We start from the raw sequence: 12,777 nt of genomic DNA, 5'->3' as shown, positions 1-12,777 counted from the left end.
GTGTTTCCTATTACACTTAATGCTCTGATGTAAGGCAAAGAGTATTAGGCACTACAAATACTTAGGAGTTAGGACCACGTACGCACAACATTAGAGGTTCCTTCGCCTCGATACATTTCTTTAGTGAGCTCCCTCCACTGGACTTTAAAGTATGCCACGATGGCGAGTGTCGGACGTCGGGAACCCCAACGTCTACTTGCTCATTGAGAAGAGTGGTTCGGGTAGCTCGACCGCTCCTAACTAGGACACATACTAGACTTAGTACACTACGAGCAAAGTGGTGGGAGAACCCTACTTCCCATATCTAGCTTTTCAACGCCCAGCTAGTGTGCGCGAAATATAAAGCACCCACTAGTTGGCGCGTGGTATCCTATGTGGCAAGCGACGAGAAGGGGGAGAGGGACGACCGTTGGATGAAGGTTATTAATTTGCATATGGCCCCCTTGCTACCTAGCTATTGGGCATTTTATCCTCTGGCAATGGGCCGCTTACAAAATCTTCAAGACAACAATTGAGAGGGCTTGACCATTTTGCATGCGGCCCTTGCCACCGTATAGCTGGGCGTTTTAAGGCCAAGCAAGGCTACGTCAAAACTCCTGATTGTTGTAGGACTTTTAGTGGAGAGGAGAGAGTGCATCTTTTATTTATCAATATTTCCTATTCATCTAGGACCACAGCAGAACCAAGCATAGAAAACTTGAGCTCAAACAAACGAACTATGTGATCCGTAGAACTTTTCAAAGTTCTATCCAAAGAGTTTCCAAAGCTTATCGCCTTAAAAACGCAATCTTGCAAGTGGAATTTCACGATTCAAACCTAACGACGCAGGGATCGATGTATGTAATTTTTCCTTTCGATGTCTGTGGATATAAATTTTGTTCAATTCCAAGTCCGTATGAGAAAGTTATCATTGTTTTAATGATTAACACTCAAATCACGTTTTTTTTCTGCTAATCAACCTTAAAACACCCTTTATTGGATCTGTGGTGGTCATTCAAGAATGACTCACCTTGGTGTTGGCTAGAAGAACAAGACCTTCTTCTTGTTGTGAGTTTAGTAAGACAAGAGATCAAGTGTAATTTAACTTAATGGAGAATCTACATCAAAAGTATGATTGAGAAATCCGAACTTCGGTGAAAAAAATTACAATAATTATATCCTTCTTGTTGTGTTGACTTTAGTTTGTTCAAGCTATGATATGCCTAGACTTCATTTTTGAGAGAGTGGTTTTTAGAAATTTTTTATAAAAATATACCATTTAACTATTTAGAAAATATGCGTACAAAAGACGGAAAATAATAGGGCAAAAAATTCTGCAGCGCAAGTGACAAGCAGAAACAAAAATTTAGAAAGATGGCAAATAGCAGCAGTAATTTTTCCCAAAAATTTCCCCTCGAGTATATTTCGTCCGTCGGCGTCGCTCCCGCAAACTCGCTCCCGTCTCGTCTCCTGCCGCGCGAGTTCGCCCGCCGCCTGCGCCGCCGCTAGCAGGAGCGCCGTCGTCCTGCTGTTTTCCGCCGCATCCTCACCGGTGAGCATCCATCCATCCACGCACTTTTGTCTGGGATTTGCATGAACCCTAGGTTCTCCTCAAGGTCCGGAAGTTTCTCTCTTAATTCGCCTTAACCTTCATACTAATAACAGTATTTTTGCTCCCAAAAAGATTGGGGATTCAACTGAACTTAAACCCCCATGTACCACGTTAGATCCGCCCCTGCTTTCTGTGTTTTCATGGTGAATATCAATTGCACCAAAAGCACAGATTACTGGCCAGTTCATGCTTTTTAATTTTTTGGTTATATACCGACTCCGTGTATGTTTTTAAATTGTTGCCTCACAAGTCTACACGGTCAATACTATACTAGTACGGAATGTTGTAGCAGTAAGCATAGTTGATTTGGGTTTGGTCATTTGAACTCATAAATCATAATTCTACTTGTTGCAATTGGCAAGTTTTAGGCATCTTCCTCCACTGTCTCCTCTCTTGCAAAGTTGCAATCTTTTACCCGCTTTTCAAACATCACCACCATGTTACCTTTTCATGAGTCTGATGATTAGGGGGGGTTTCCAGTAATGTTGATTCTTGAGTGACATGGTTCTGTTGTTAATATGTTGATCAGGTGGCATTTTATATTCCAAAGAGCAGAAAACATGGTTAATGCAATAAAGGGGTTGTTCATCTCCTGGTAAGCTCCTTTTACGGCTGATAAAATTTTATCTTTCTTTTCTTCACTTGTTTGTAGTTTACACAATCAGCTCACAAATCCCCTTGTTTCAGCGATGTACCCATGGCGCAGTTCATTGTTAACCTGAATGCTTCAATGCCTGCGTCGGAGAAGTTCATCCTGCACATGCTTGATCCTACAAACATGTTTGTGCAGCCTCATGTGGCTGAAATGATCAGAAGTAAGATATCAGAATTCAGAGACCAGAATAGTTATGAGAAGCCAGCATGAAGTACCGGCATTCCCCATAATTCCAGTTTCATATCCCATTGGAAAGATTCCAAACGTTTGTCTATGGTTTATAGCTGTGTTTGAGCGTCATGTGATCGCTTGTGATAGTCAAGAATGATAAACTTGCAGTATCGGAAAATGTTGTGGACTTATGCTGTCTTTGGAGTGATAATATAATTACCTATCCATTTGGTAGCATTGATACATTAAGGTTCTGTATGGCGCAACTCTAGATCAAGGTTCTGTATGGCGCAACTCTAGATCTGAATTTGAAGTTTGTATGTTAAATTGAAGTGATTTAAAATTTTGAATTTCTTCAAAAATAGAAACAAAATTGTTTATCCACATGTTAATTATATGATCCATGGATTTGTGGAGCTATGTATTACTAGCTCTAAGAAATCTCTGATCCTGAGCTGTACAAAGCATGCAATTCTGAATCAATTAACTCCCTAACTTCACACATATGAATCTAGATAGGACCGATACATCTTGTGTGTTCCTCTTGACATGTTCTTCAAATTCCTGATGTGAGCTACAAATAGAGGATGCAATGCAAATATAGTAGAAAGCTCCACCGAATCATCAAAACCTGTACTCCTGGCAAAAGGCAAGGGCATGAAGCAGGAAAGAGTGCAATTGTCTCTGAATCCAGGAACAAAATCCAGGAGCATGGAGTTGGAATTTCAGGGAATGGGCGTCGAATCGTCGGTTCAAGAAGAAACCAAACACCCCCATCCGCCGCTGCCTCCTGGTGGTGGCCCATCGTCTTCAATGCCGGCCCGTCGCTGCCATTTCACCCGTAAAGAACGTAATGGTTTTTCACCGCGAATACCACTGAACGTTTTCAGGCTCTCCGCACAGTTGCATTGCACAGGCCGCTGTCTTTTTTTACAGATCTAAATGTCTGCCCCTGCTGCCTCTTTTAATGATGAAAGGCTGTGTTCCTGGATCTGATAATTACTCGGTGAAAGTGAAAAAAACTGGAAAGGTACCCAGTAACAGTAGGATTGTGGTAAGTAGAAAGATGGTGAGCTTTCTCTCTGCCGTATGTATGTCAGTATGCCAAAGTAGTAGAGTACAGTGCTATAAGAGCAGTGTATAATGCTCCCTCTTTGCAATTGCAGCCTCTTCGGAAAGCTGTGCGCTATCTTTCTACCATTTTGCCATTTACCATTGCCTGGTGTTTGGAGCAGAATCAGTTGCAGAAACGAGAGATGCAGATCTCCACGGTTCTTTTGGAGCGTTTCAGCCGGAAAAAAACAGCTCAATTCGCCTAGACAGGACTAACTATAATTCACATGAACACACACACACCAGGTCCACTAAAAAGTGGCCGAGGAAACGTGCTTTTGTGTAACCTGGTAGGGTTACTGCAGGACAGCAAATGGATTAGCCTGAAACGGGCAAAACAAAAGAACAAATCAGCATCCAATGCATATGCCTGTAACTGTAAGAAGAAAAGAACAATCACCATGGAAGAATCTCACTCGCTCACTATACGTGTGGATGAAAAAAAAAGACGAGCTTGCAAACAAGAGAGGCGTCAAGAAGTTGATAAACAGCACAGTGACCCCTTGTCCTCAGGGCTAAAACACGAGCCGGAGAAAGCTGTCGAATCCATCCCATGCTCGCCACTGCCTCAGCTGGCTACTTGTAGCTAGTAGCCTTGTAGTACTGGAGTCAGCAGCAGCAGCAGCAGCCAGTGACTGAGAGCCTGCCATGCTAGCTGCAGCCTGCATCCATGCATGCATGGATAGATGCAGCTGCAGTGCATTGCATGCCCTGGATTTTGTTGGTGTAATTATTTCCCATCGAATCCAACCAAAAGGAGGCAGAGGTAGAGAGGCCCCTGTTCGACATGTGAAGGTAGCTTGTTCTTTCTTTAGCCCTTTTGGGACAGCTTGGTGAGCGCTCGTGAGCTACGGCCATGGCTGTGCACTGTACTAGTGTACTGTGTCGAGCTCAACGCCGGTGTTGGCTGGAAGCCGAAGATCCATCCCAACGATTTATCTTAGGGATTTGTTTGTGAAATATGTTTTATAAAAGGATTAGAATGTCGAAATTGCAGCCCTCAAAGGCTCAAAGGATTTGGCTGTTCTTTGTCATGGAATATATCAAATGACCGGATAGAAAAACAAATGTCACATCGATTGTGTGCGCTAGCTGGACAGAATCAAACCTTAAGCTAGGGAACCAAGTGATTTATGAACTGGATGCAACAACCAGAGCACTGAAATCTGAAAGCCTTACACTAGAAGCAGGAGTCAGAATCAAACCGAAGACCACTAAAAATGTCAATTCAGTTAGGCACCTCACATATAGAACCAATCAGTGGCAAGTGGCAAACCATTAGCCCTGAGCTTGAAGATTCCTGAAGCAATGGTTTGTGCGTGCGTGCACTGTTGCTTGCGATGTGAACTCCACCTGCTTTCACAAAATGCAAGTGCAAGGTCGACCATATGTTTAACCAACTTTCATTCAACTTTCCAGATGACCCAAGTGTGGCCACCAAACGTAGCACACAAAAAGTTGGCATCTTTGCACATCTTCCAATAGCTAAGCACTTGATTAGCCACTTTTTTCAGAGTAGAAAAACCCACACCAGGCCACACACACACACCAACAGCTTAATTAATTTAAATCAACTTAACAAGTGCAATGGCTCCAACAATCAAGTTGAAGATACGCATGGGAGAAACAAAAAAATATTTGACAAACATGAGGCACAACCAACCAAACAGGCCTGTTTCTCTTCAGAAACTTGACCACACTCCTCCCTAGAACCAGACCAACATCTCTGAGGAAGAGAACAAATTTCACATGTCAAACACTCGCCTAGAAGTTAATAACCTGGTGGAAAATGGTGAAACTAAACCAAGAACCAAGAAAAGGAAGAGAAGGAAAAAAAAAAGAGAAGAGGTGTAAACTAATTTACTGCATAATACAAGGTGTCAAAGGGTTGTTAGGGGCTTGGGGACAGAATTCTTATTTCTCCTATGGACAGTTTGCGTTTTTCCCTGGCCCTCCATAGTAGAAGTATGTGCCCCAGTCACCATTGTTGCCATTCTGCACATCATAGCAGTTGGATTGCTCAGTGAATGACCCAACACCACTTGGTGCCCTGAGATTGTTTGATGAATCCACCACTTGTATGTTTTTGAAGTAGCTGGACTTGCCAAACCCTTCCTCAGGGAAGTGGCCACTGCCCATTTGTGTGGAGGTGTGGCTGCCATCAGGCTCAGAGTTCACCACCTCACCACCCCACTCTATCATGGAGGCGCTGTCTGCCAAGTAGGAGAAGAGGAAGGACGGCCAGTAGCCCAAAACATAGTCATTACCAAACTGCAACCACCAATTCCCCTCCTTTGGGTCCTGCAAAGCACAATCCACAGACATACTTAGCAGATAGGATAATGATAAGGGAATATTGTAGGTGCCTTTTAGCGTTATCATGCACGCCCAAAAGAAAGTTTTCTTGTGTTCATTATATGCACAATGAAAAGTCTCTACCCTTTGATGAAAAGGACTTCGAAACTATTTTAGCTTGACAGGCTACTTTTGGAAATATACAGGGTGCAAGATCTTGTTGGTTATGGAAGTGGTGGTATGGCAACACGTCACATGGTAATGACATTGGACAAGAGTTTGAAAATGTTTTTTTTTTCTTAGAAAATGGAAAATCAATGCAGCATCTACATCAAGATGTATCCTGCCATGTGTTATTTTTTAAAACAGAAGAAACATGAGATCTAGGAGAATATTCTTGTGAAAATTTGTTTAAAAGTAAATCATTAGTGTTAGCATTAGCATCCATAAATCCAGTACGTGTGTGGGGGACAACTGTGAATATGTCCACAAACAGGACAGGGTCACAGTTGTAACCTTGACTTGGGCGCTGAAGGTGCCTCAAGAAAGAACAAGAAACAGGTGGGCATAGATTCTCTGGCACCGTTCATGAATTTCGTCGTGTGTATATGCATACATGTGAAGGTTTTTTGTATTTTACCTTCCAGACCAAAATATTGATATCATACTGGGAACCACCATAGTTGGAGAGTGGGAAGATGCTGGCGCCCATGGCTATCTGATTGTTTATCTGTATGAACCCTGAGCACAGTAGGTTGTAGCATCCTGTTGCCTGATAAGCATCGCTCTACAGAGTTCAGAGGCAATACAAAAATCAGTATCATTAGGTTAATCAGCAGTTTAAAAACATAAGGATAGGGAATGTAGATCTAAACAAGAGACAAAAAGAAGCTAAAAAACAATTATCATGAAGATTGAAAGGAATGTGATGTTTATCTTACAGTCCAGTAGGTGAAGAGTCTAGTGTTGTTGTCCCCATACAGATCTGGGCTAACCTGCAATTATGTAGAGAGAATAAAGACATGAGTCACAATGGAAGAGAGTCCTGCATAATTTACTCCACCATTACAACATTCTTAGCTCAATAGAAGAGAGTACTGCATAATTACTCCAGCATTAAAACATTCTTAGCTCCCCAAACAGTTGCTCATGAAAGGAAAGATCTGTGTATTCGAACATAATCTAGTCTGGCTCCTAAAACGAAAGGTTTCTTCAGTAGTGTACATATCATTATTGCAACACAGGAATTATTGACGCATGCAAGGGAGGAATGGTCTTCATATAATTGGGCGCATGGAGGAACAAAAATGGAAGCTGCAACAAAGCATTCAATAGAACTTTTGACTAAGTAGGTTATTTTCCCTCTCAACGTCTCACTCTCACCTGCCATCCTGCTTCAATGCTGTTAAGGTCCTGTCCAAACGAACCACCCAAGATCCAGAGCTGGGACAGGCTGAACTCATTGGCCTGCTCAATTCTTGGCTGCCACACATTGATGGTGGCCTTAGCTCCATAGTACTTATCCCCCTCCACATATGCTATTGCATGCTGCGCCATGGAGAACAAACAACAAGATTAAATGAACAATCCAAGAACATCCCCAAGTACTATTACAAAAGATTGGTTCTTGAATGGAACACTCTATCCTACCTGGTGGCCACTCTCGTTGAGCATATCAGGGTCGACAGACATGGGGTTTGGGGTGCTCCTGTGCCTCTTCTTGCCATATCTCCTGATGGAGCTGGCCCTCAGCACATCCTCCTTCTTGGTTCTCCTGATTGGAACGGTGTTCTCTGGGCACACTCCATTCTTATGCCACATTTGGGTGATTGTCTGGGTGTTCTGCTGTGATGCAACCTTAGACTCATCATACAGGCCTTCTGGGTGGTAAGCAGGCCTCATCTGAAAGGTGAAATAGTTCACCATTGAGTGTTATCACGATATGTGGGGGTAGCTCTACCCCCCCTACTGTAAAAAGGGCAAGAGGTGGTTCTGGAGAGAGAGGAACCTGGATAGTGTGGTTCTTGAGGAAAGGGTGATCAAAGGCAGGCTGGTTGGAGATGTGCACACAGTCTATGATGTCTCCATCTGGACTCTGTTGAATTCTCACTATCAGTTATGTAATTAAAACAAAGGGAAAAATGGAAGGAATGATTTGAGAGAGACAGGAGAAAAATCTCATTAGCAAAAATGTAAAAGAGAGTCATGGAGCTTCGTATCAAAGCAATGCAACTTGAGATGATCAAAACATTCATGCAGGAGATTATCCCCCATACGTCAAAGAAGCAATCTTTGAGCAACAAAAGCAAAATATACTAATGGTTCAGAAATAAAAAAAGGAAGAAGACTCTGTTCTTCTCCAAAGAAAGGAAAGCAACCATCTTTTCCCCCTTGAAGTCGAGAGAACCAAAGAAGCACGGGCACCCATAAAATGTCCTCCAAAAGCGAGCCTTTTCCTCCATCAACGGAAGAAGCCCAATGCCATGTTGCCATGGTCCAAGAGAGGAACAGTCAATCCACTCTCCCAAAGCGAACGCCGGCCAGGCAAAGCAGCTCATCGCCAAGCACGAGCAAGTCGACCCATCAAAAGGGCGCCCTTTTTCCGACTTCCATACCAAATGCACCGCCTTTCTCCATGGATTTCCACCTCCATCGACCAAAGCGAAACGAAAAATCTTTGGCAAGAAGAAAAAAAACCACTCGACGCAAGAAGCATTGAATGCGCGCCATGTTGGTGGGAGGAGAGGAGACGGACGGACGGACGGATGGAGGAGGCCGTACCTCGATGCTGGCGAGCGGCACCTTGTTGACCCGCCTGAGGTGGTTGTGCACCTGCCGCTGCCGCAGCAGCTGCCGCCGCCGCCGGTGCAGCGACCGCTCGGCATTCCCCGCCGCCGCCGCCGCTCCCTCGGCGCAGCAGGCTAGGAGGAGGAGGAGCGCCGCCGCCGCCACCAGCGCTACCACGCACCCGCGCGCCGCAGCCATCGCCTCCCTTTCCTTTTGGCCGGAGACGAGGGGGGAGCTAGCTAGCGGACACGGGTGCGGATGGGAATGGCGCACTTAAAAATCCGCCCGTTTGGTGTCGTTTTTCTCTGTGCTTCGGCCGCCGCGCCCGCTGCTCTCTCTCTCCGTCTCTCTCGCTGCGCTGCGCTGCGCGGTGCGAAGCCGAAGAAGCGGGGCACGGGCACGGGCAGGGAGGGGGGCGTCGTGGCCGTGCCGTGGTGGCGCTTAAAGCTGGCGGGGCGACGGGACGGCTTCCGGGTCCGGCTCGGCGGCTCGGGGCTTTTGGAGTTTGGACCGAGTGGGCAGTGGCAGCAGCCAGAGCTCCACCATCGCGGCGGTGCCTGCCAGTGCCGCCTGGTTGGGTTGGGGTTGGGGTGGTGCGACTGCGAGAGTCACGCGGCGTGAGTGGCGCGCGCGCGACAGGCCGACGACGTTCGCGACGGTGCGTGCGGTGCGGTGCGGCCCGCGCCGCACGGTCGGTCCCTGCTTCGTACCGCGGTGGTTAGATGAAAACTGAAAATATTGGTCCCGTTTCAACACAAGTTCCCGTGATCATGGTACACATAGGGGTGAGATTGCTTGAGTGTTTATTAGAAAAATCAAACAGCATGTTTGTAAATAAGAAATAATTTGTAAATAAAAATTATGTATATAGATATATTTATTTATTTATAGTGATATAAAAGTTAAGGCTAAAAAATAAACTTCGGTGAATCGACGGTAAATTTACGATTGAAAATTAAAATTTTGGCTCGTAAAATATGGGGTGCCCAGCAGATGAAGACCGCTAGGTCTTTGCAAATTTTTGGAGTCTTTTTTGCTATTAGGAGGCACACAACTACACATGTAGCATCACGCATCTACGAATATAGCTCATAAACGTGTTTAAACGATAGGTATCAATGACACATTCGTAAACTAACTATAATTCAGTCAGAAATCCACTTTGTGTGCATTGTTTATGAACATGAGGATTTAAATATTGACGTGTTCACCACCTGTACGAAAATTTGAGGTTTTAGGGAGGCTTAAAGATGTTTCAAACTGATATAAAGTGGTCAGATTAAATAAGATGTTTCAAACTATGGATACAATTTGGCAAAATTTTATCCTTTTTCAATGCAATTCGTGGGATACAGCTTCTATGAACGGACTTGGTAATAAATTTTTGTTGACTACAAATCAGAAACTTGTGGTTTTTTAAGTGTCGTGTGCTCTGAGATTTATTTTTTCATGCACACCACAGATAGGACAGGGGTTCAAACTCACGATCTATCACAAACTACCGGCTACACTAACATTGCTTTTTACCATCTACGTGTAACTTATATATAAGGTACACTACGATTATACTAAAGCTAAATTAAAAAAATATGCTAAATAAATTGCGGTAGTCTTTTCTAGTCAATCCTGGAGATCTCTATATTAGTATAGTATGTACTGTTACGAGACTCCACATGTCTCATTGTATAGCGGTCACAGTTGGAGTTTGTTCCGGTACGAGTGACGTTGAAATCTTCAGGAATCCTGCAAAAACCATCCGTTTTTTTGGGGTGTCAAATTTCAATTAGCGGTGCCCACGCCACGGCGCGTTTCAAACCATGCGCCGCACTTGACCTCGCTCACCAACAACCACGAGCGTAGAGCTGGGTGATGCTGCCAAGGCAGCCACAGCAACAGCACGCACGCACGCACGCAGTCAGCCTAGAGAGCAGGAGTGCAGGACACCGAGGCAGCTGTAGCAAAGACCGATGCCATCCATCCCAATCCCATACTACATCAGCAGCGGCAGCGCGTCTCTGGATTCGCGACCGCTTACGTGCATGTTCTGCCTTGTGTTTAGTGTACCATGTTTCGTGTTCCACGTTCGAACATGTAGCGCATCAAAATCTTAGTTTGATAATTTAGGGCAGTAGAGGACTCTCGTTAATTTGGAATTTTTTTGAATTTTTGATCTTATTTATTAAATAATTTATAAATTTGATTTTGTATTTTAAATAATCATAGATCTAACCTCCTACCGTTCTCTAGGAGGGCGGAAAGTCTACTTGGCAGATGACTGCCGGGTTACGAGGAACGGACGCAAACGGCGGTCCTGACGATTTTACGTTTAGCCCCTTTCCGCCCTCTGTAAGAGCGGAAAGGGGGTTTTTTAAAAATCGCCACCCTCCTCCCTCATCTCTTGGCCGGGCTGCCACCCTCCTCCCTCACCTCATTTTTGACTGTTACTCGCGGCCGAGTGGCCGTTTGGCACGTAAGCTTTCCTCTCTCCTAGAGGGTAACAGGAGTTTAGATTTGTGATTTTTTGAAATGTAAAACTAAATTGGTAAATTATTTAATAAATAAAATAAAAAATTTAGAAAATTCTGTTAATTTGTACTACGTCTGTTTTACCACGTAAGATTTTCTATTATTATTATTATTATTATTATTATTATTATTATTATTAAATCTAGGTACTGATAAACTTAAATATATATGCAAATAATATATATTGATTAATAGAGAAATTTTAACTAGCTAAAAATCTTACAATAGAAAATAGAGAGAGTAGGAGGATAATTTTTGGTGATCTAAATTCAGAGTTTCCCAACTCCCACGAGGCCACAAGCCCACAACCAAGGGATTCCAATCAGTGGACAGTATCCGTATTTTGCGGAGAACCAAAACATACAATTCTCATGTGTTTTACTGGTTGAGTGACAAATGACAGCACATTTCAGTTCTTAACTTTTACTATAACTAGTGATCTGCTCGGTCCAAAAGTATAAGGATTTTTAGATGTGGAATGTTTCGATTTGTTGGGAAAATGAGGTAAGTCGGAAATTTTAGCGGTGGAAGTTTATGATTAGCTGAAAACGTATGTAGATATGCGTTTAACCATTTGTTCTATTCAAAAATTTATATGATTATTTATTATTTTGTTATGATTTGATTTATTGCTAAATTAACTTTAAGTCTGATTTATAAATTTATATATCTATATAAAAATTTTAAATAAAACGAAGTATCAAACATATATCTAAAAGTTAATAATGTTAATTAAAAAATCAAAGGGAGTGTATAAGTTATTATAGTAAGTGATGGAGGGAATAACAACATTCATCGAAGAACAAAAGTTAATACACAATCTCTTGTGGTCTTCTTCTCTTTTCTTTTTTGTAATGGGGAGAATTTCTCTAAATAAAATTACACATGGCATTTGCTTCCACTAGGAAGTTTATAACTTCCCCTAATTTAAGAAGTCTGTTATGTGGAATTATTATATTCTGGTAATATTCATTACGGTATTCGTATTCGCTCCATATGTGCATTCTATGATATTTAATTATGTTTTTTTATCTAGGGTTTCTGATTCTAATCCTGATTTTGAGAAAATATGAAAACAAATATGATAAAGCTTGTTTTCGTCCGATTACAATATAGTTTTCATCCCTAAGAACAACTACAATGTATCATCCCAAACCAGTCTATATAAGTGGATCCCACTGCTTTTAAAATGGACTATTTTTATAATATTTCGGTCATCTAGTATAGAATATTTAATTTACTATAGATAACTTTTTGTCAACGTTGTGGTTGCTCTAACTTGGTTTTAGCAAGCAAGAATCGATCCGGGTGTTCCCATTCGATTGTGGCATAGACCGCTTGATTACATACCGTTAGCAAGCAGTGAAATCCATGGTATTCCCCACATTGGCGGAGAATGGTCCTTGGAAAGTAAAAAACCTATGTGTCCACCGAGTAAATCCCCACAAAGACCAACGGGTCGACGTGTGCGCGGACAAACCCTTCGAACATTACGTGATCTTACTTGGGCACACTAGTTTTATTGCAAAACAACGAATTTAAACTCATGTTCGCAAAGTAATATATTTTATATTAATCCATCCTATAAAAATTTAGGGCCTCTTTGAATCACACGAATAAAAAAACGGAGGAATAGGAA

The 12,777-nt window shown here is 42.7% G+C and overlaps 1 protein-coding gene across 1 annotated transcript; it reads right to left on the bottom strand.

Moving 5' to 3' along the window:
* Positions 1 to 5,052: 5,052 nt before the first annotated feature.
* Positions 5,053 to 9,015, bottom strand: LOC102712828. The gene is made up of 7 exons (XM_006657812.3): positions 8,607 to 9,015; positions 7,834 to 7,920; positions 7,476 to 7,727; positions 7,209 to 7,373; positions 6,767 to 6,820; positions 6,466 to 6,612; positions 5,053 to 5,831 (listed from the first exon to the last, which is right to left on the bottom strand). Exons 1-7 carry the CDS (start codon positions 8,808 to 8,810, stop codon positions 5,454 to 5,456), a joined length of 1,287 nt encoding a protein of 428 aa, XP_006657875.3. The 5' UTR covers positions 8,811 to 9,015; the 3' UTR covers positions 5,053 to 5,453.
* Positions 9,016 to 12,777: the final 3,762 nt, after the last annotated feature.

The sequence above is a fragment of the Oryza brachyantha genome, chromosome 7 (assembly GCF_000231095.2).
Source record: "Oryza brachyantha chromosome 7, ObraRS2, whole genome shotgun sequence".
Taxonomy (NCBI): domain Eukaryota; kingdom Viridiplantae; phylum Streptophyta; class Magnoliopsida; order Poales; family Poaceae; genus Oryza; species Oryza brachyantha.
This window is presented reverse-complemented; position numbering and strand designations above follow the sequence as displayed.

Excerpts from the sequence above, each read along its gene's own strand:
- LOC102712828 (XM_006657812.3), bottom strand. The coding sequence starts at position 8,810 with ATGGCTGCGGCGCGCGGGTGCGTGGTAGCGCTGGTGGCGGCGGCGGCG. Across the intron at positions 7,921-8,606 it reads TGCCGCTCGCCAGCATCGAG|AGTCCAGATGGAGACATCAT; the intron begins GTACGGCCTCCT and ends AGAATTCAACAG. Across the intron at positions 6,821-7,208 it reads GCATTGAAGCAGGATGGCAG|GTTAGCCCAGATCTGTATGG; the intron begins GTGAGAGTGAGA and ends ACATAATTGCAG.